Raw genomic sequence first — 20,796 nt, 5'->3', positions numbered from 1 at the left:
AAATCATTTGGTGAATGAATGTACTAGTTCAGAGTACTGAGTAGCATGTACTGAAGAGTTGTGTGATGTGTTTTAACTTTGCATGGACTTCATACTGTACTGTAGATTCATGGGACATTTCGATCCTCTAACCTGAGTTATCAAAATACTTTATATTTTTCAGCTTAAATATTAATCTTGCGCTCCAGTTGAAGAAAAATCAACACCATTCAGATCATTTACTTGTACTCGTCTGCATGTGCTGACTTACCTTCGTCGATGATGGTGTGAGCTTCCTGAGGAATGGTTGGGCCTGCTCCCCTGACTGTTTTCGCATTCAAATAAAACTTGTAGCGTGTGTTGTACTTGAGGTTGGACAAAGTGACTGAGGTCTCATTGGCGGGCAGGGCCAGCTCCTCCACTGGGCCCAGCTCATTGGAGTTATTGACTACAGGGGTGGAGGATGGGTGACAAGAAAAATGGGATGGAAGTTTGGAAGTAGTAAGGTAAGTGGAATAGAGGTATGAGGAGGAGGGGGTCGTGGATGGGGTTGGAGTGTCAATGATGAAAAAAGGTGGAAATGAAAGCATTTGGGGCACAGAGGTGTAGGGTTCAGGAATAGAAGGTGACAAAAGTTGACTTGTTAATTTATGTCGTAATTTAGGCAAAATAACTTGCTTGAAATGCTCTTAGACTACTTTAAACCTGTCTTCCTTTCTGTTTTATAATCTGAATCTGAACAGGATGACAGCACATGTATAGGACATGAAAAAGGAGGACATACAAAACTACAAACTACATGAAGGAAGGGGACGTTTACTAAGCAACTCAGTTGTCGTGTTATAGGAAAAAAAAGCCTCACCTGGCTGATATTTGAGGCTGTAGCCAGTGATCCGTCCATTGCGAACATGAGGAGGACTCCATTCAAGGGTTAGAGAGTCTGGGCTGGGGTTGGTGACTGTCAGGGAAGTGGGAGGACCCGGCACTGCAGGAAACACATAAATCATGAAACTCTTAGTAAAGCTAAGGAGGGTTTTACAGTCTTGTATTTCATTGTTAGTGGAAGGGCTACCTCTTCGTTTATATTTGCATCACTTTCCTTTAAAACTTAAATTACTGTAGCTTATAATGGTACATCCAGATGGATAGTGGCTATAAAGTCACAGTAATACAAGTGTTGATAATACACTAAAAGAAAGACAGTATTCCTTCTCCTACCTCCTTCAGGTGTCTCAAACTGCTGGGTGTGGCTGGGGGGGCCGTCTCCCTTGCCGTTATAAACCCTCACATTGAATGAGTACAGACTGAAGGGGTGCAGACCAGGCAGCATGCCGTGGCTGTGGTTCCCGCTGAAGACCAGGATCTGCTCCATGTGATGGGAGTTGTGTTTATGGAGGCTGTGCTCTCTCCAGTAGTGCACCTAGACACAGTTAGTATACAGTAAGTGTTGGGGGAGTATTATGGTTGGTGGGATTGGAACACTGCATGTGGTCTTCTGTACTGTACCTTAAATCCTTTAAGATGTCCCCGGATTAATTTAGAGGGCACAGGATCCCAGTGTACCTCTGCCAGAGTGCTGTTCATCACCATGACCTGCACATTTTCTGGAGCTGCTATTGGCACTACACAATAGACAAGGAGCACAACACAACAACAACTAAATACAAAAGGAAACATACTGAGTAAATGTAATAGGCTTAATACCCAAACGCATCACCCCCAAGCTCTTGTACAAAGTATGTTTTTTTAAAGGGTCTAAAGACTCGGTCTAACTCACAGTCCTCCCCTGAGTAGCCGTGAGCAATAGCAGGCTCAGGTCCATCTCCGAGGTCATTCGCAGCCAGAACTTTTATCTCATATGGAACAAATGTGGGCGTTCCAGACACAGTGAACTTGGAATTGTTAGCCACAGTCACTGTGGTCCATTCACCTCCCACTGGCCTCCAGCTCACTTTATAGTGAAGCCCTGGACCATTAGACTGGAAGCCCGACAGCGGCTGCAGAAGAAAAAGTTTTTAATGTAACTTATCTTTCAATTCTTTAGAAAAAGGCTGAGTGTGCATTATGATATACAGTATATGGTTTGGTCAGTCATAAAATAAAAAAATAATAAAATGAAATAAAAAAGATCACGGCAATAACAATATTGTGCTTTACAAAACAAGGACACTTTTATATCTAATGGTACTCCCCGGACAACAGTAAATGCTTCAGGATTAAAACAGATAGCTTTATACAACTTTATTACCTTCCATGAGATTACAAGATTATCGTGTTCTGTTCCAAATCCCTGTACACCAGTTGGGTTCTCGTCTGGGGCTAAAAAGTATAAAATAACAAAGACAAAATTAAACATTATGCCAAGGAAAACCTTTCACTGAGGATCATATCATTGTACTGAATTGCTTCTAAAATTAGGCATTCAACAAAAGCTGATGTATATTAATATGTTTACTTACAGAATAGTTATTATTTTCAAGATAGAATCATATGTTATTGTTTATTAATTATGTGTTTATTAAAACAAATACAAACCAGATTCATTTACAGAGTAAAACTTCAAGAGACAATCAGGAACTCTGAGTCTGTACCTGCAGCATCTGTCTTGAACACTCTGGAGGGGACACTGGGGCGGCTGAAATCCACACCATTGTGGGCCAAAACTCTGAAGGTGTAATGGACGTACGGTGACAGTTTGAGGTGAGCTGTCGTCTTGGTTCCGGGCACCTCGGTAAGATTATGCCAGTGGCCGCGGTGGTGCATTATGTCTTCATACTGGATCAGAAATTCTGTGTAAAATAGAAAAAGACAAGTATTGTAGATAAGTGAACGCTGAACTGAACGTCAGTGCACTGACAGTATATTTGCATAACTGGAATGAATGCCCTGAAGTTATTTTGGGATATTGTAACACAAAAAAAAGGTTTGGTAAAATATATCTAAATATGCTACTCCTGGCACTGCCTTGAGGGTGAAGTGAGGAGAAATACTAGTAGACAGTGGAGAACTAGATTATCCTGCAGTAGTGGTATTTTTCTATGCTGTTACTTGTCATTATTCCAGCTAACTTCAGCTGCTGCCCTCTGTCACTGAAGAAACTACAAACTATCAACTACTAATTACAAACTACTACAAACTAAATGCCAAAAATGGAAGGAATTAAAGGAGTACTAGTTTTTAGTTAAAATAATTTTGTTCTTCCATAATGTTGGAAGACTCACTAGAGACAGATTTAAAAACACTGTCAAAAATGAAGTACATCGAACTCTTAAACACACACACACACACACACACACACACACACACACACACACACACACACACACACACACACACACACACACACACAGGCTTAAGACATACTCTGAATAGGACTGTTATGTTCATCCCCAGGAGTCCAAGTGAGCTGAACACTCCTCTTTTTCTGGTCTGTCAGCTCTAGGTCAGTTGGGGGGTCGGGTCGCTCTGGCGGAGAAACAGCAAAGGCAGCAAGATCAACACACAGTTTCAGTCACAGAATAGAAAGGGTTCATGCCACGAGAAGATGAAGCAAAAACAAAAGAGGATATCTGGTTACATACGTTTGTTTCTGTAATACCAGAATTATAATAAATGCTAAGTATGTTGGTTTAACCAAGCACACCTTCAGTTACTCCTCTATTTCTTCATGTTCCATTTGTGGATGTTATTTGCCCTACGATACACATGCAGACATTGCATCATGCATTTGAAACGACTGATGCCCATCTTCCATAATCACTCTGCATGAAATGAGTCCAAGGCTCACCAGAGACGCTAAATTGAAGCTCATGTTTAGGAATTGTAATGATAACGCATGCTTGGAATAAATGAATGATGAGGAAATTGTGCATTTGAAAAGATCCCAAGTGTTGCAATGGGGAAATGTCTGCTTTACAAATTGTAAATATGCCTTAATGTGTAACGTTTGCATCAGTGTTTTAATGCATTCAAACTTTCAGCAAAAACATAAAAACATACAATTTATGTAAAAGAAAAACACCATAAAGACAAAATATAAATGCTGGGAAATCAAAATGAAAAGAAAAACATTGTAAATGCTCTGTGATTGTCAAATAACAAAATCCTGAGGCCACAACATGCTTCACTTAACAGAAACATCCAACAAACAACACAAGCTCATGTCAGCAGAGCACATCTGGGCGCTCCTGTGTGCTGCAAGTTTACCGTCGACAGCTGGTGTTGGCGTGGCCTCTGCCAGGTAGGAGGGCGGGAGTGAAATGGGGAGTTTAGTGGTCAGTCAGCCGTAAGAAAACAAAGATTATCTGGCTCACTAAGATGGTAACAATCAAATATTCATGCTGCTGACACAAAAGCTGACTAAGTCCGCTTCGACCCTCCTAAGTAAACTCTCAGGCAATTCACCTTGAAGGGCTAAAAGGCAATCTGTTCTGTGAGTTATTGGACAGAGTCACTTTTCTGGGAAGACTTGAGACAGGGACTTTAATAATTTGTGAGTTTGTTTTATGAGTCAGTGAAATTGAGCTCCGGCAAAGCTGAACGTACCGACAACAGTGAGCTGAGCGCTGGCTGAATCATGGTCCAGAGTGGTGTTCATGATGCAGGTGTACTCCCCCGAATCATTCTCGGTCACACTGCTGATAGTGAGGCTGTCAGCGTCTACGATTAATCTGTAAACAAAGCATTCATACAGACAGTTTAGCACTACATCTGGTTGTATTAAATCTTGAAGCAAAGAGAAATAATACGCATTGAAGCCAGAACAAGTAATCTGCATCAGCAAATATACAGAAAATAAAACAATATGTAACAGTACAATTTTATTAAAGGTAAGATTGATAATTAGATACTGGCTAGATCCAATAAACCTAATGTAGAGTTTAGTAAGACATCTCCAGATAGGTCTGACCTCTCATCATCGGGCAGCTCCCCATCGTCTTTGAGCCAGGTCATGGTGGGGATGAGAGAGGGGTCGTGTTTCACCTTACACTCAAACACCACAGACCTGCCCCTCTGGACCACTTTGTACTCTGGCTGCTTCAGGATTCGAGTTGGCTCTGATGGGTGGGGACAAGGAGGCAAGGTTCAGTTTACATTTACTAAAATTGAAAAATCAAGTCTCACCAATGCAGATAAGTGTCTGATCTGATTGATCAATTAATCAATTAGCTGATAAAATGTTGAAGATACTGACTAATTCCTATTACAGTAAAAGTTACACCAAAATTAGGTCTTAAAATTGCTTATTTTGTGACTAACATTCAAACGTCCCAGTATGCAATTTAAAATGAACAACAGGCAAAGGGCAATTTATTTGAGAAGCTGTGACCAGAAATAACTTTTTATTTAACTTCAATGACATTTTAACTTTTATAACCTATTTATTATCATGTTTTCTGTCTTTCTTAGTTTGTATTTTCATTTACTTTCTTGCAGGTGTACAACTGACATTTCTTTCTGTTTATGTCCTTAAGAGAGGTCACTGTTGTTCTAATTAAGGCTTAATGTCAAAGCGTGTCAGCAGATATGTTAACCCATTCATTGTAAATAAAATTCACCTAAAGATCATTGCAAGGTAACTTTTGCTATTTTGGATCTTGAGTCTACTCTGGCTTTTACCACAAACATCCCACTGCAATAGCACTATGTGAGTTATTAGGTAGTTCTTTGCAATCCCTGGCATCTAATTATAGTATCTTTAGTGCACTCTCACCTTTGACCTCCAGGTAGATGTGATTCTCATAGATACCGAGGCTGTTCCTGGCCACGCAGGTGTATTTGCCACTATTGTGGGCTTGAGCTACGTGAATCTCTAAAGTCCCATTGTCATGAAGGATGTAAGGGTCTCCATCCAGGGTGCTGGACCGACTGTCTTTGAACCTGAGAGAGGGAGAGGCAGCAGTTGTCAGCTTTTAAGAGAAAAACAACACAAACACATTCCTCTGTCAAAAGTTAATTAACTCACCATGTAATGTTAGGGATGGGTGACCCAAAGGAAGCGCAGTCCATCAGGGCTCTGTGATTTTTGATGACCTGGTAGACTTTGTTGGCTGGTGTCAGCACTCTGGGCGGCTCCGCTGCAATGAGGCAAGCAGCAATTATTGTCAGGTTAATAAACTCCAGTGATCAATGTAAATGTAAAACAGCATTCTAATACAAATGGATGCTTGTGTAATGAACTTACAGAGCACATTGACGAAGGCATTGGACAGGAGGTAACCGTAATCATTGGAGACATTACACTGGTAGACGGCGCTGGATCCGGTCTGCACAACAGTGAAGATGATGGTGTCCTTGTCCACTGTTCTGCTGAGATCTTTAGGGGAATCTGTTCATGGATAACAGGGGTTACAGGTGTAAGATGGGTCTTTGAATTCAGGACGAATGTAGTAAAGAAGCTTCTGTAGGGATGAACATGCTGTCGGTAACTTTCCGGGGTCTTAGTAGCCAAACAGATAACTTTAGTTTTCAGTTATGCATCACACGGGTAAGGCAAGGTATTACACCTAAATAGTTTTTGAGTGGCAAAACAAAATGTGTCCGTAGCACCAATTATTAAAACTGTAAAGTAATTAAATCTGGGATTGAATACTTGGTCAGGTCTTATTTACTTAGCATATGTCCTCATTTAAATTATCATTTTTAGATTGTATTTTATTTCCTTAAGGTTCTTTTATAAAGTTAACATACAGCAGGTATGTTAACTATCAACATATTGTACAAATGCCAATCCCCTCCTTGCCTAGCAAAGGGAGAATGATTGATTCCACTCTCAAGACTGTATGTTAAATATGAAGCTACAGCCAGCAGCTGGTTAGCTTAATTCAGCATAAACACTAGAAACAGGGGGAAAAGCTAGCATGGCTCTGCCCAAAAGAAACTAAACCTGTCTACCGGTACCTCTGAAGTTCACTAATTAACACATTGTATCACACTTATCTAACCTGTACAAAAAACGAAGTGTAGTAAATCGACAAGTTGTAGTGAGTTCTGCTGGTTGTCTGGGCCCCTCACAGTGATGATAATTTGTTTTTTTTTGGAAAATGTTAGACTATTCCTTTGAGAGTAAATTAAACACCAATGCACTGTACTTACTTTGTGGAATAGAAAAAAAGAGTTTTGAAGTAAAACATTTTCCTCACTGTGAGGTATTGAATCGTTTTTGTATCTGTATCAAACTGAGGTATCATAAATATCAAACGTCATCCCCATAGGGAAGAATATGCTACGCAGTACCAAGGTATTTACAATTCGGTGATTTGAAAAACAAAAATCCTTTCTCAAATAATGCAATTAAACTGCCATCAAGACTAGGAAATGTCTTTTTCTAAGCACGGTGAGCTTCAGTCAAAAGAACAGGTTGCACTCACTCTCTATGGGGATGCCATTCATAGCCCAGGTGACGGAGGGCTTGGGCGTGCCACTGGCCCTGCAGGTCAACACGCCATTCTCTCCTGGAGCTAGAACAAGGTTCCTGGGGGCACCACTGATCCAATATGGAGCGGCTGAAAATAGAACAGAGCGCAGCAGAAAGCTGGATAATTAATCACTGAACACACTACCCTTTTGGCATCTGTGCATAAATCAATTATGAGATGGAGGGAGAATGAGGAGACAGAAAGAAGGAGTGACCATGTCGCCACATTCACAGAGTGAACAGCATGATGGGATGCCGCGCATTTCATCACTGACTAACCATTGACCACGATGTGGATGGTGTGGTGCACCGAGCCGAGCCGATTCCTGCCAGTGCAGCGGTAGTCTCCTGCGTCTGACTCAGACACGTTCACGATACGAAGTGTCCTCTGGTAGTGCAGGAAGGATGTTCGCTTGGCTGGTAGATCTCCGCTCACTTTGGTCCAGGAGATTTCAGGGGTGGGCCTGGATTCAAAGGGAGAGACAGACGCCAGAGACAAAGAGTGATGATGACACTTGAGCAGGTGGGCACTTGAGGCTTTCATGAGTGAAGTAATGGCGGATACTTTCACTTACAGTCCTTCGGCAATACACTCCATCTCCAGCACCTGTCCTCTCAACACAGTCTTGGAGCTGGAGGGGCCAGATGGGATTAGGAAGATTGGCTTCCTCTCATCCGCTGGCTCTTCTATGATTGCACACACACAGATTCACACAGAAAACCATTACCAACTCCTCTGCATAGGTTCATAACAGAGTGAAGATCCAGGCCTGAACCAGGCCTTTCACATTCACAATGCTTTCTTGGCTGTTCTCTGGTTTAATGAAACCTCTCTTCTACACCAAGCCACTTTGTTACAGACCACAATTGTCATATTTTATGGTTAGATATAAATTTTATAGCCATGTTGTGTTTTATTGCTCTGCTTTCTGTAGGTGTTTATTGCCAATTAATTGCCCTCTGGGGTTATAATAGAGACTAAAATGAATCTAATATAGAACTGACAAATCGAGACATGAAGATCTGCTTTTTGCTGCTGAATTGGTAAATAACTAATCTGCTAAACTAATAATAAAACAATCAGACTAAATGTTTATGATGATGGTTCATGAGAATCAAACTGCTTGCATGTTTGGGTTTAGCCAGTGTGTGGTATTGTTCAGACAAAGAGACCGATCAAAGGTCTTCTGAGCAATGAGAAATGAAGTGAGATGAAAATGATTGATATCAGAGAGATTAACAACTAGGTGCACTTTAAAATTAGGCAGCAGGGAATGAGTGATTTTAAGGAATCAAGATTGCAGCTGGCTGTTTGACAGAGGAAAGGCAAACAAAAGGAAGAATTTTTATTAGTGTATGTATACTTTAAGAATTAATTTGTTGTTTATCACAGGATTACATTATAATATGTTTACTTTAGATTATATAAATTACACAATCAGCTCAGTCTATACTGAAATCATCATGCAGTGCTAGTTAAAGCAATTCATAGGAGGAAGGAAGTGAATAATTATTAAAAGGGTTTTGATTGGAAAGAGCAGGAGTGACAGAAGGGAAGAGAATTAACTTGGATTCTTGGGTTTAGTGTTAGTGGGTAACAGCTAGAGCTTGATGCTCTGTGTTGGGGTAAACACTAGGGGGTGCCAGATCTCACCACTAAATGAAAAAGTGAGACTGTAGAAAGCCTTGTGATGACGGGTTGACAGGTTGAAGCGGGTTAGTGTTAGTGGGTAAAAAGCTAGAGTTTGGAGCTCTAGGTTGGAGGGGGTAAACACTAGGGGGTGCCAAAACTCACCACTAAATAAATCAGTGTCATTGTAAAAAGCTGCCATTGTGTCATTGATTGCATCCACTGTAACACAACAGAGAAATCAAACACGCCACAGGTTGAAATCAACAGGCACATAAAAAAAAACACACACACACACACACACACAATCTCACACACACACACACACACACACACACACACACACACACACACACACACACACACACACACACACACACACACATTAACATGAGCGTGTTCAGAATTAAAAATGCCAGAACAAAACTTTAAATTACTCAAAATTCAAATAACTGTAATCTTGTGGGAACACCATGTCGACATGCCGGCTGCAAAATGCTACCCTGACAGAGAGCAGTCTTTGTTGTTGGTGACGAGTGCGTATACAGAACGTCTCACAGAAGTAATAAAATGAACGCCTGCTTGGCAGATAGTGCAGGGAGCCATGAGAGCTCTGACAATATGTCTTTTCAGTGGGATGACGACCACTGGCATCTCTGAGGATGAAATCAGAGATAGGAAATGCTGTTCCCCTCCTACGCAGTCATGCTAGCACATGCCTCTCATGTGGACACATTACACTCTATTCATTTCAGTTATGCTAGCTCATTAAACCTTCGGTGCATTAGACTTCCTTTATCTTCTCCTCACACACACACACACACACACACACACACACACACACACACACACACACACACACACACACACACACACAGAGTCATACTTACTGCTGAGGACCTTGACAGTGATGGGTTGTTTCTGCTGGATGGTTTGTGTGTATGGGAAGCGGGCGTAGCAGATGTAGTCGTTCCTTGAATCCTCTTTGAGTACATTAGAGAAGTAAAGGTCTCCGTTCAGGGACTGGGACACCCTGCTGCTCTGAGGCAGCCTCTGGAAGTCTGAAATGTACAGAAAATGTTAGATTTTGAAGTGTACAGCAATTGTAATACTCGCTACCGTAGTTAAAGGCACTACTGTATGTGCTGCCTTCTAATAAAAAGTAAATTCATTCAAATTACAAATATTTGGATAAAAGATTATTGATACGGTCTTGAAGTTATGGCTTTCTACCAAAGAAATAGTTCCTATTGATAGTGCTCTGTGAATTACCCATAGTCCAGTCAGCTCTATTGCATTGGGGCTGTATCTTAAAACATTGACAAATTAAACTCACACTTGTAATTTTTTGTTTATTTGTGAATTCACCACAAGGTCCATTCAATTGTATTTAATGAATCACACAATCTTCCACAGCAGGCAGAGTTGATGGAGAAGGAGATATGATACAACTCAAAGCTCCACAACAACTACTCAGTCGACCTTGTGGTGAGATTGTTTTGTTGTTTCCAAGGACAAAAAAGAACATTCAATCACTCAGAGGTCCTTAAAATGCCATCACATGCACTGAGGAAGATTGTGTGATATGATCAAAAGCTCCAGAACAGCTATCTATCTATCTATCTTATGTGACATAGTGACTGTATGTCTCAACATTAAGACCACATTTCCCATAAACCCCTAGTTCTCTGCTACAAACGGGACAAGTGATGGTCCCAGTTGTTCATATTAATCAAATAAATGTTTGTGAATATAACATTTATTTGTTAGTTTATATCAGAAATGATATTAAAATTCTAAACCCAGGACACTGACTGTAATGAACACTGACAAGGATTATTTGAGTGGACACACATACTGTAAGCAACTGTGTATTATGTGCAGCTAAAACATTATCTCCCATGACTGAAGCGCTCACAATTGTCCATCCAGAATATGATGGGAGGAGGCAGGCCAGCAGGGGGTCGACATGGCAGCACCAAGGACACGCCCTCCTGAACGACAATTGGCTTGATTTTCTCCTTCGACCACAACGGGGACCCTGGATTGTTTGAAGACAGATATACACATCAATGGATGAGGAGACTCATAATTTGACATTAAATATGGGTTGCTAATGGACTGTTGCTGACATAATGACAGCGGTGACGAGGCAAGATGAGAGGGATGATGCTTTACTGAATAACAATATGCAAAAGGAGAAAAACAAAGGATTATTCACTCTATCTACTGTTACAGCCTGCAAAGTAGGACATGCCGCTCTCTATATGCAACCTTTACCTTTAAGGAGTGCTTTGAAGATGGAAAATTCGACTTAATTGTTAGAAAAGAAAAAAAAGAATGATGAAAAAGATGCGAATATGCATGATATTAAGAAAGTGGAAGAAAATGAAATGATATAAATGATAGACTGCACTTCGCTTACTGGACTGTTGAACGACTATGTTATTGGAAACAGCAGTTCCATGTTTGTTCCTTGCCGTGCACTGGTACACGCTTTCGTAGTGTTCAGCCTTCGCTCTGCTTATGTCCACCACCAGGGTCCCAGAGTGGGGCTTCATGGTCACATTGGGGTCCTGGTCGATGTCAAAGTGGGTCCCATTTCTTGTCCAGGAAAAACTGAGGAGCAAAAAAACAGACTGGTGTCATAAGAGTGTAGCTCATATTTACTGATGACGAATTGTGTTATGATTATCTGGTGAAACGCACAGCCACCACACTGTATACAGGAGGTACTGTGAAAAGGTTAGATAAATGTTAAGTGGTTAGGATAGCGTGTGTGCTCTTGTACTTCCTGTTCGTCCTACATGAAAATGACATTTCTGTTTCAGTGTTGTTCTCACTGGTTTGAAGTAGGTGGACTCCTAACAAGTAATACTTAAGGATGTTCTTTTTTCCTTCACTTTAACTTGGATTGTTGTTTATTTTGTCCTGAATATTTACTGTTATAGAGAAATTCTTAAACTTAAATCCAAGTTTCCAAGGGTTTTAAAAGAGAATTTCAAAAGATTTGGGTGTGCAAAATCTTTTCTACTTGCCAGTCTTCTCCTCTTCAAGGGTGTTTGAGGGTTTTAGGGTTATGTTATGGTTATGCTAGGGTAAAGTGAAGGTTAAGAAATATATTTTGTCAGTTAGGATCCTTGCATCTTAATGACCTAATTGGTCCTTGTATAGAAGTACAAATGTGTGCGTTAAAATTAAAGTTATTAATAGGTGGTGTGTAATAGGTGTTAACACTGATATAGACAAAGGAAAGAGGATGGCTAGAGGATAATAGCAAAAGATTCAGAAGTATTAGCTAAAATCAGCCTTTGGCAAGGGCAGCATGTGCAGGAATAAAATAACAGCTTTACTTGTTATAAAGTTTGAATACTGAACTTTACCCAGCATATTTTAAACTACATTTTCTGGAGACTTGCTGTCAGCTGAAGCTTTTAGCTGAAATTTGACAGCTGGTGGTTGAATCAACACCTGGAATATCTTTTTTAGTAACAGCATCATGAATGCAAATTCCTACCTGGGGTGAGGCTTTCCCTTCGCCTCGCAGTGGATTATAATATTCTCTCGTGGGTCGATGATGTAATCCTTGGGGGATTGGTGAGTTATGGTCGGCGGCTGCGGCACTAAAGGTGAAATCAGAAAGAGGGCGATATTCAATCATGACCTTTACTGCATTACTAAGCCTTTTTCTGTTGCTGTATTGACCACACAAGCAGTCATTACCTACTGCATGCAGACTTACCACACTGAATCAAATCAGACGGCGGTGTGCTGACAGACACAAAAAGCTCCATAACATGTACAACAGCGGAAAAAAGGCATGCAGAACGCTCAGGTACATTTCACTTTATTGTAATGATCCGATACCTAATGTATTCCTGTCAGCGCTGGGGAGATGACTAATGGACTATGACAAAACAAATGATATAAGAACTCATGCTGTTTGCAATATTGTTCTATGGAAAGATGCTCTACCTCTGCAGCAACACACAGAACAAAAAGAGCAAACAACAAAACAAAGAGATCAATGCATGCAATGTATTACTACCACTTCAAATCACACTCAGCATCTTAAAACAAACAAAATATAATATAAAGATATAATAAAAAAGGATCAAACATAACCTTTAATGCACAACAAAAAAATGCTAGCACAAACTCTGCAGTGAATTCACACTAGTAATTCACACCAGTTTGAGACTTACATCCTTCCAGAACTTTTCCCCCAAGAATCAGCAAACAAGAGGGGAAAATTGTGACAGTAAAGAGAACCAGACATTAGTGGTGGAAAATATCTTCCTGCATTATTTCTGCTTCATCATTGTTTAAACAAAGCCAGTTCCCAGTTGAGAAATGCCAGCCTCCGGCGGTCAACAGCTCCAAACAAACGATATGTAGATCTAGGTAGAAGATCTGCTACCACGGAGACATCAGGCTGTGGTGTTGGAGTTCAGTCTGGAAAACTCGTTCCTTTTCCCCAGTCAAAATGAGGAACCCGGGGTCTAAAAAGTGTTTGCTTTACAAAACCAAAGCAACAACATATAGTCTGACCCTATTAATAACTAGATATATAGATCTATATAAAGTTAAATGAGTCGCTCGACACTGTCCCCCTTGGTCATGATGATGAATGGCAAAAATGAAGATATTGCAAGCAGTTAGCTTAGCTTAACTCACTGGAAACAGCACGAGTAGCTCTAAATATCTTATATAAATACCAAAGAGTAAAAGTGAAATGCTTTGGATTTACACAACTTCTGTCTTTCAGTTTCATTAACGTATATACATGAGAGTGGTATCAACCTTCTCATTTAACTTTTCAAAATGTTGAGCTATTCCTTTAGTTGCTTTCTATAAAATGTCAGAAAATAATGAAACATGGCTGTTTCTCAGTGCCCAAAGTTCAAATTCAAACATATTCAGTTGACTGCCATATATGTGACCAGCTAATGTTTTGCTTGATAAATGATGTCGATTAATTAACTAATTGTTTCTGCCTCAAGACTGAGACCTGCCATTAAACCATTTACACTCTCTTGCATATGAACATGTTGTGTGGTGCATGATCTGTTGCCTTACGGTCTAGTGGGACCTCCAACGCAGTGGCGAGGTGTCCCAGGAGCAGCACCAGCAGTGCTGCGTCCATCCTCCTCCTCTCCATCATCAGTGTGTGACGCAAAGGTTGGCCCCAAAACGCAGTGACTCCTCGTCTCTTTGCTCGGTCACGCTGTCTGAGGACACGTGCACATTCACAACTACAGGGGGAGAAAGAGAGAAAGAGAGAGACAGCGTCAGAGATAAGAGGATAGAAGCAGGAACAGAGATTACTGGGTTGAATAGCACATCCAGTTACTGCGGCTATCAATCATAATACTGAGTTTGTTCTATTTTGTGTTCATCAGCTGGTGAGAGAGAGAGAGAGAGAGAGGGAGAATGGGAGAGAGACAGACACATATGGCTCTGGCCACAGATCAATGTTAGTTGCCATGCAGTGCAGTTTGCTGGAAGCTATCTGTTTGATCTAGTATACTACAATGCAGGCCGACTGGGCCCACACGGGCTCATTTTGCTCGACTAATCACTGCCGTGGCCACGGTGCCATTAGGCTTCTACACCATATCGATCACATCAGCCAGCAGATCACATGCCAAGGGACAAGACAAGGGGACACTCACTCTACTTTCCATTTTACTCTCAGCTTTATCAGTTTGATTGACTGACTGAGTCAGAAGCAAACTGACCGGCAGTGAGGTCAGATTTCAGACACTGAGCCATCATTCTTTCATGAGATTGTTGTAGAGAGAAACATCACGTGTCATCGGGAAGATCTTAGATCTCTGACATCTTACTGGACTCCGTTCAGTGTTGACAGATGGTACAAGTTCAACAGGAGTTCAGATTCATGCGAGGTGGCTTGTTTACATGTTTTCAAAAACTAGAGAAAAGCTGCTGTGTTTTTTAATATCCAATCCAATGGGTTGGAGGTGTAAGACAATACAAACTTCCTCAAAATGACCAACCTGACCTGTTTCTACTCCCAGATTGTATTCATCCACATCATATGGATACAGATTTTTTAAACACTGATTTGTAAATACAGGTCATTGTGTCCTGCCAAATATGTCCAGTGCTTCTGTAAGCTATTTGTCCACTGATTAACTGTTAATTAAGTGAGGATTTCCTTTTGTTAGACAGTATATTCTAAGTATGCCCCCATCACAACTGTGAACAGACTAGGGAGCAAAACAGTATGTATGTACTGTATTGAACATACCAGGTTTGAAATCTTTCTCTTGTTGCCAGGCAGCTCAGTGCTGCCATATCACACCTTCATCCAACCAGAAGCAATTATTTATTGAGGCAGCTAAAAAGGAATGATAGCAAAATGCAAATATTGTAATAATCACTCTCAGGGTCATCAAAACCAATGTGACCCATGCTTCAATAATACCTACTGAGTCAAATTTATTTTGGTCAATCTAATTCAAATTTACATAATTCAGCCCTGTTACAAAGAAATGATCAGTATAATTCATTATTTTCATATAAATGTGAGTGCAGCTTGTAAATCATGAGCAAAGAGAATGAGGAAGGAGAACTTATGAGGAGACGTTTTCTGTCTTTATACGACTGCAGAATGACCTGTTTTTATCTCGCTCTCCTGCCTGTCTTACCGAAGGCATCCGCTGGCACAGTATTAAAATGTCACAGCTTAATTTAGAGCTCAGGCAGGCTAATTTGCTGCGTTATCACAAAACCACACTATCAAATTTGGGATATTAATTCCAGTTACCATCTGAAAGAATCAAGTCGAGCCCATTAAATGTGGCGCTGCATACGTGTATTGCTCTCTCCCGCCTTGGGGTGTGGGTCAGGCCGGGGCTTCAGATGAGGTGGTGCAAGCTGTGTCTGAGACTAGAGGCTAGACAGCCACGCATTCAGACCCTGGCCTGGTCCTCCTTCGGGAACTGATGTATTTGCTAGTGCTGCCCTAAAGTCATGATTCAGTACCCAGAGCCGGTGTGTCGAGTAACATAGAAAGAGACCAAGGCTAACGCCTGCTGCCCCCGGCTTCCACTGCACCTCTCTAGGGAAGGCCTGTATTAATCTCCTAGGGCAGCCAATCACACTGCTGTGGACACCATCAGGCAGCTCTGGCTTGGGATTTGACATAAAAAGATCCAGGGGGGGCAATTTCATCAAGCTCATTTGCAGGCTGCAGGCAGGGGTGCTGAACCCATACTGAGCAGAAAACCTGCAACAGACTTGTGTCATCACTGTTTATTTTCAACTCGCTATGTGTTAGTACGATCAGATGCCATTTGTGCAAAATCCATTCATGGTGATTAGTGAGGTATTGCATTGCAGTGCCAATTCAATTTTACTAATGTAAAACGCTATTGAGATCACTATAATTTGTAAAAGAACATAAAATACAGGCTGAACTTGGCAGTGAACCGTCACAGGTGAAGCGAAAAAAGGACAGACTGTGACAGCAAGAGAGTAAATGTGTTAATTATAAATGTTATGGTGAATCCCTGAAAGCCTGGTGATTCTTATCTGGAAAGGAGCCAGGGCTTCATCCAGGATTCATTTCCCAATTAAATGAGGTGTAGCAGCTCAGCTCAAGCCGGTCACCGTGTGTGTCTTTGTGTGATTACTGTATATGTGTGCCTGTATTCATTTGTGTGCTATAATTATCCATGTGAGCTCCAGTGATACGGGGCCAACCCTTTACATCCCTCTCACAGTTGGAAGACAGTGGAAACTCAAGTGGGGCTCTTAAGATGAGGAACCAACCACCAGAGCCTGAAACTACTGAAATCCACTGCCTGAACAGTGAGCATAAAAAGATTAAAAAAAGATCCTGACTGTACCCTATTCGAATTAAGTACTGGAGAATTCCAGTTTATAATTCTAAAACCTTCATTTTACCGTGGTATGCGGCAAAAGCCTGCATAATGAGTCTATTTTGAGCTTAAGCTGGAGCATCTTAAAGAAGAAACTACAGTTCAAAGTCCACTTCTCATTTGAATATACAATTCTTCGAGGGTCACAAAACATCCATCACAATTGTTGAACCTTCCTATGCGTCTAGTGCTGACAGAACTGGAAATACCAAAGTAAATAAAGCTCACTTCAGCGCAGACTGCTGAGGCAGAGATAAAAACACAGTACTGTTTGCAGTGCTGTGCCAAAAGGTGTCAGGCGGCTGATAAAATCGAAACAGGAAATGGTCTGTTAGAAAGAAACACGACAGGTTGGTAAGGACACTTACAGGGAGGATTTTTAGCTATTTCCCAAAATAGATTAAGGCTAAGAGGATAATAAACTGAGATACTGTCTCACTTAGAAAACTCAATACAATAGTTACTACAGAGTACTTAAAGGATCAGAGCAGTGTTTTGGCTCCTCAAACCTGCATTAACTGATTGGCCACTTGGGGCCAGTGGAAACAAGTTGTAAGCTACAATCACCTTTTAAGTTTATATGGTGAACGTGTTAACAAACAGTTGCTTATTTCCAAATCCAGCAAACATGGAGAAACTTATTAGCAGTCATTTGGAGTCATGTTTGTGTCCACCTGATGAATGTAAGTCCAATATTTACTTTCCTTTAAGCTCTGTTTGGCTCTCCACCAACCTCTGAGAGAAACATTTGGCTGAACATAGTGTTCACCAAAAAGTATAAGCAGGTGGTGCACAGTCTTTGCGTCTTTGCTTCCTGCTGCGGCTAAAAACAATGCCATGAGAGCAGTGAGAGTGAACCAAAACAGCAGAGTTGTGGGCCAAAAAAAAACCAGAACAATGAGCTGAAAGATGCTAAACCCCAAGAGGAATCCTAAAACACGACAGCATGGTGTGCCAAACATTAAGCTGTGAAGGTACATTTCATTTGTATTAAAGGAACTAAAGAATACAAAATCACTGCTAAGGACCTTTAAATGCCAACTACACAACCCAAATAGTTGTGTTTCTTCAGTAAAAATTAACGTCAGCAAAGTGAAAGGCTGCAATGTTAATTACTGTCTACAACTATATAAGACCACCTTCAATCAGGACTTGCTTTTCTCTCCGTTCATTTCATCCCTGGAGAAAACACTCAGCACTTGTGTAACAGCTGCATTGAGCTGTCTGGCCTCTCATTCAGCCAGCCTCTTCAATTACTCCATTGTCATTTTCCCATGCCCAGCTACTTCACCATCCCAAAACTAATTGGTTTTGTGCACATGTCAGAGACGTAGCACATACAGCGACGTGCATACACACATTCACCCTGCACCCTGGCTGCAGAACGTGAGGGTCAGGACATGTCTGCGCACACAGATGGAGCTGACAGGGGCACGAGCACTGAGAACTGAAGCACACCATGGTGTAAATGAATAGCAGTCAGCAGGGAAAAAAGCTCAATTGAATTTGCCTTACAGCAACAGATAATACTACTCCATATGCTTTATCCTAACCACTAGTGAAGATATTTCCATTGTCTCTGACAAACAATAGTGATGCAATACTGCAACACTGACAGAATCACTGCTGTTGCATCAGTACTATACAGTTTTAACATCTATGATGAAAGACAAGCCTTTCTCTCATGCCAAGCACCCTAATTAACTCCTATAATCAGTGCTATTGATGGCTCACGCAATCAGGGGTTTGTGAGCCTCGGTATGGCCTTAATGGAGCAGCAGGGATCCCCCACAGACGGCTGAATGCGGGGCATAATGATGAGAATGGCTCTGCACTCAGGAAGGTGGTGATGAGAAAACGGATACGGTTGGAAGAGTTTATTTTTCTGAGTCTGCCGGGTGCTCCTGCTGCAGTTCAGGATGTCACTGCATGGAATTCAAGCCCAGGGCGGCGTGCCCATTTCTCTCTTCCATTAAACATCAATGGGGGAGCGGCAGGTCGCTTGAAAGGCCTTGGTGTAGAAGATAGTGAGACAGTTCTTCATTTGATTACCAAAGTTTAGAAAGTCGATCATATGGGGTCTGAATATACAGTTATTACTCTGCTAAATAGTCATCTGTAAGTCCTTTGAAACAAAAGCTGAAAGGGACATTAGATATGTTACATTTAATAGCTGTCTTCATGAGCTATTGGATTCGCAGCTAATGTAGTGAACAGGCATTAGCAGTAATATGAATTACAGCCATAATGTAAGATAACATATGATAGACTTTATTGATCCCACACTGAGGATAATTTACTCGCTGTGTATGAGGCTGAATGTTCAGTGGCTTTGACTAATACCTCTCACATGCCTTTTATCTGCAGCTTCAGGATCACAATGGAAATTCCGCGGGCCAGCTTCAGCATGCATTTCCCATAATCTTCTCATTAGCTTTTATAATTGGGGGGCTGTATGCAAATAATTGGTGTGGTTAACATATGAATTGGGGTCCTGTTGTTCCGGGAGACCCTGCAGCTCAAAAACACGCCGCAGCCCTTTCATCTGCACTGTACAATGCCAGACAATAAAGTGAGGATCATCTGATCTTCATCTGCTCGACCGTAAATATGTTGTTTATGTCCATCTCCTTTCTCTCTTGTTGGGTCAGCAAGAGACCCTTGTTGCAAGCTAAAACTAAACTGGTTTTCACCATAAACTTAAACCTTCGTTTGGGCTTGGAGACCACACATTTTCTAACAGAGAGCATGTGGTATAAACTTGTTGCATGGGAAATATAGCTATAATATATATAGGCTATACATGCATATAGCTATAAGCAACACATGCTGTCTATATATGACAAAAGTTTGTAACATGATTGTCATTTCTGATATTTAGCCTAATCCTGGGTTAAACACCATCTATTAACTAATGATAAGATGGAAATGATTTGTATTAATAAAAGGTTTTGTTTTATATCCTTTCAGCAACTGAGGAACCTTTTGGTTTTTGTTGTTCAACATCAGCTACCATCAACAGAGAGATGTGTGTGGTGACGTCTGCAGCAGAGAGAGAGAGAGAGAGAGAGAGAGAGAGAGGCAGACAGCTGACTGAATTCATGCACAACGCCAATCATGCATTTATAGTTGCTCATTAACGTATTCATGGGATTTATTCATAGTTATTCATGGTTGCTCACTCATTGGTTGTTGTGGTAGTTATTAATTATGTGTGTAGTCAGTTTATTGTTTGTATAGTTTGTGACTCTTGTTAGTAGTTAGTTAAATAAACCTTTCATTTATAAAGAACTTGATTATGTGGTTTGTGTTCGTGAAATATATGGTCACTGTACACGAGTCAAGAACCCAATGGCAACATTCCAATTCAGACTAAATTAATTAATTGGCTATCAATTTTCCATTTTTGAAGGGTGGTGCCCGTGGGTGAATTTAATGTGAATTAAATTCAGTTATTTAATGTGAACATGATTTATTCTAATAGCCAGAAGTTGGGGTAAACTTGCTTCTTCCTCTTACCAAAATGAAGGTCCTTTGCTCAAATCATTTTAATAACATCTTAAGCCATGAACCCCTATATCCCCAATTTGATATTTGATATTAAATCTCTGGAGTAGCCCCTTAAAGGACATGTTACTCTCTTCAATACTTCTCCACCAGCTGTCAATTCACCACAACTCCTGATGCTAAATGGCATCTGCTACTAATGCAACATGTCCGGCAATTTGTTTGGTCCTCCTCCTTTCACAGAGCACCGCACATTGGCATTCATTAAGCTCCCTCCCTGTACACGCCAAAAACACTCCAGGATTCGCTCTCTGTCCCCTCTGCCCAAATGCTAATCACTGCTGGTGCTGGCA

At 41.0% G+C, this 20,796-nt stretch overlaps 1 protein-coding gene across 25 annotated transcripts in view; it reads right to left on the bottom strand.

The window, feature by feature from the left end:
• Nucleotides 1–20,796, bottom strand: part of LOC127352870 (neuronal cell adhesion molecule) — a 70,028-nt gene that overhangs the window by 9,314 nt on the left and 39,918 nt on the right. For 11 of the 25 annotated variants that reach the window (XM_051381614.1, XM_051381612.1, XM_051381616.1 and 8 more), the window contains 23 exons: nt 14,106–14,281; nt 12,544–12,649; nt 11,452–11,645; nt 10,945–11,067; nt 9,917–10,087; nt 9,192–9,248; nt 7,972–8,083; nt 7,676–7,860; nt 7,350–7,484; nt 6,164–6,307; nt 5,945–6,056; nt 5,693–5,859; nt 4,889–5,036; nt 4,525–4,649; nt 4,186–4,212; nt 3,343–3,444; nt 2,571–2,768; nt 2,228–2,298; nt 1,757–1,976; nt 1,486–1,601; nt 1,198–1,399; nt 842–964; nt 251–427 (listed from right to left, as the gene is read on the bottom strand). In XM_051381614.1, coding sequence (XP_051237574.1) covers nt 251–427; nt 842–964; nt 1,198–1,399; nt 1,486–1,601; nt 1,757–1,976; nt 2,228–2,298; nt 2,571–2,768; nt 3,343–3,444; nt 4,186–4,212; nt 4,525–4,649; nt 4,889–5,036; nt 5,693–5,859; nt 5,945–6,056; nt 6,164–6,307; nt 7,350–7,484; nt 7,676–7,860; nt 7,972–8,083; nt 9,192–9,248; nt 9,917–10,087; nt 10,945–11,067; nt 11,452–11,645; nt 12,544–12,649; nt 14,106–14,190 — 3,100 coding nt within the window. In that variant the 5' untranslated portion in view covers nt 14,191–14,281. The remainder of the gene's footprint in view (nt 1–250; nt 428–841; nt 965–1,197; nt 1,400–1,485; nt 1,602–1,756; nt 1,977–2,227; nt 2,299–2,570; nt 2,769–3,342; nt 3,445–4,185; nt 4,213–4,524; nt 4,650–4,888; nt 5,037–5,692; nt 5,860–5,944; nt 6,057–6,163; nt 6,308–7,349; nt 7,485–7,675; nt 7,861–7,971; nt 8,084–9,191; nt 9,249–9,916; nt 10,088–10,944; nt 11,068–11,451; nt 11,646–12,543; nt 12,650–14,105; nt 14,282–20,796) is intronic. The other 14 variants (XM_051381628.1, XM_051381632.1, XM_051381634.1 and 11 more) reach the window with 5 other exon arrangements.

Source organism: Dicentrarchus labrax, unplaced genomic scaffold (genome assembly GCF_905237075.1).
Source record: "Dicentrarchus labrax unplaced genomic scaffold, dlabrax2021, whole genome shotgun sequence".
In the NCBI taxonomy this organism is placed as follows: Eukaryota; Metazoa; Chordata; class Actinopteri; family Moronidae; genus Dicentrarchus; species Dicentrarchus labrax.
The sequence above is the reverse complement of the archived record's forward strand: the minus strand, read 5'-3'. Positions and strand labels throughout refer to the sequence as shown.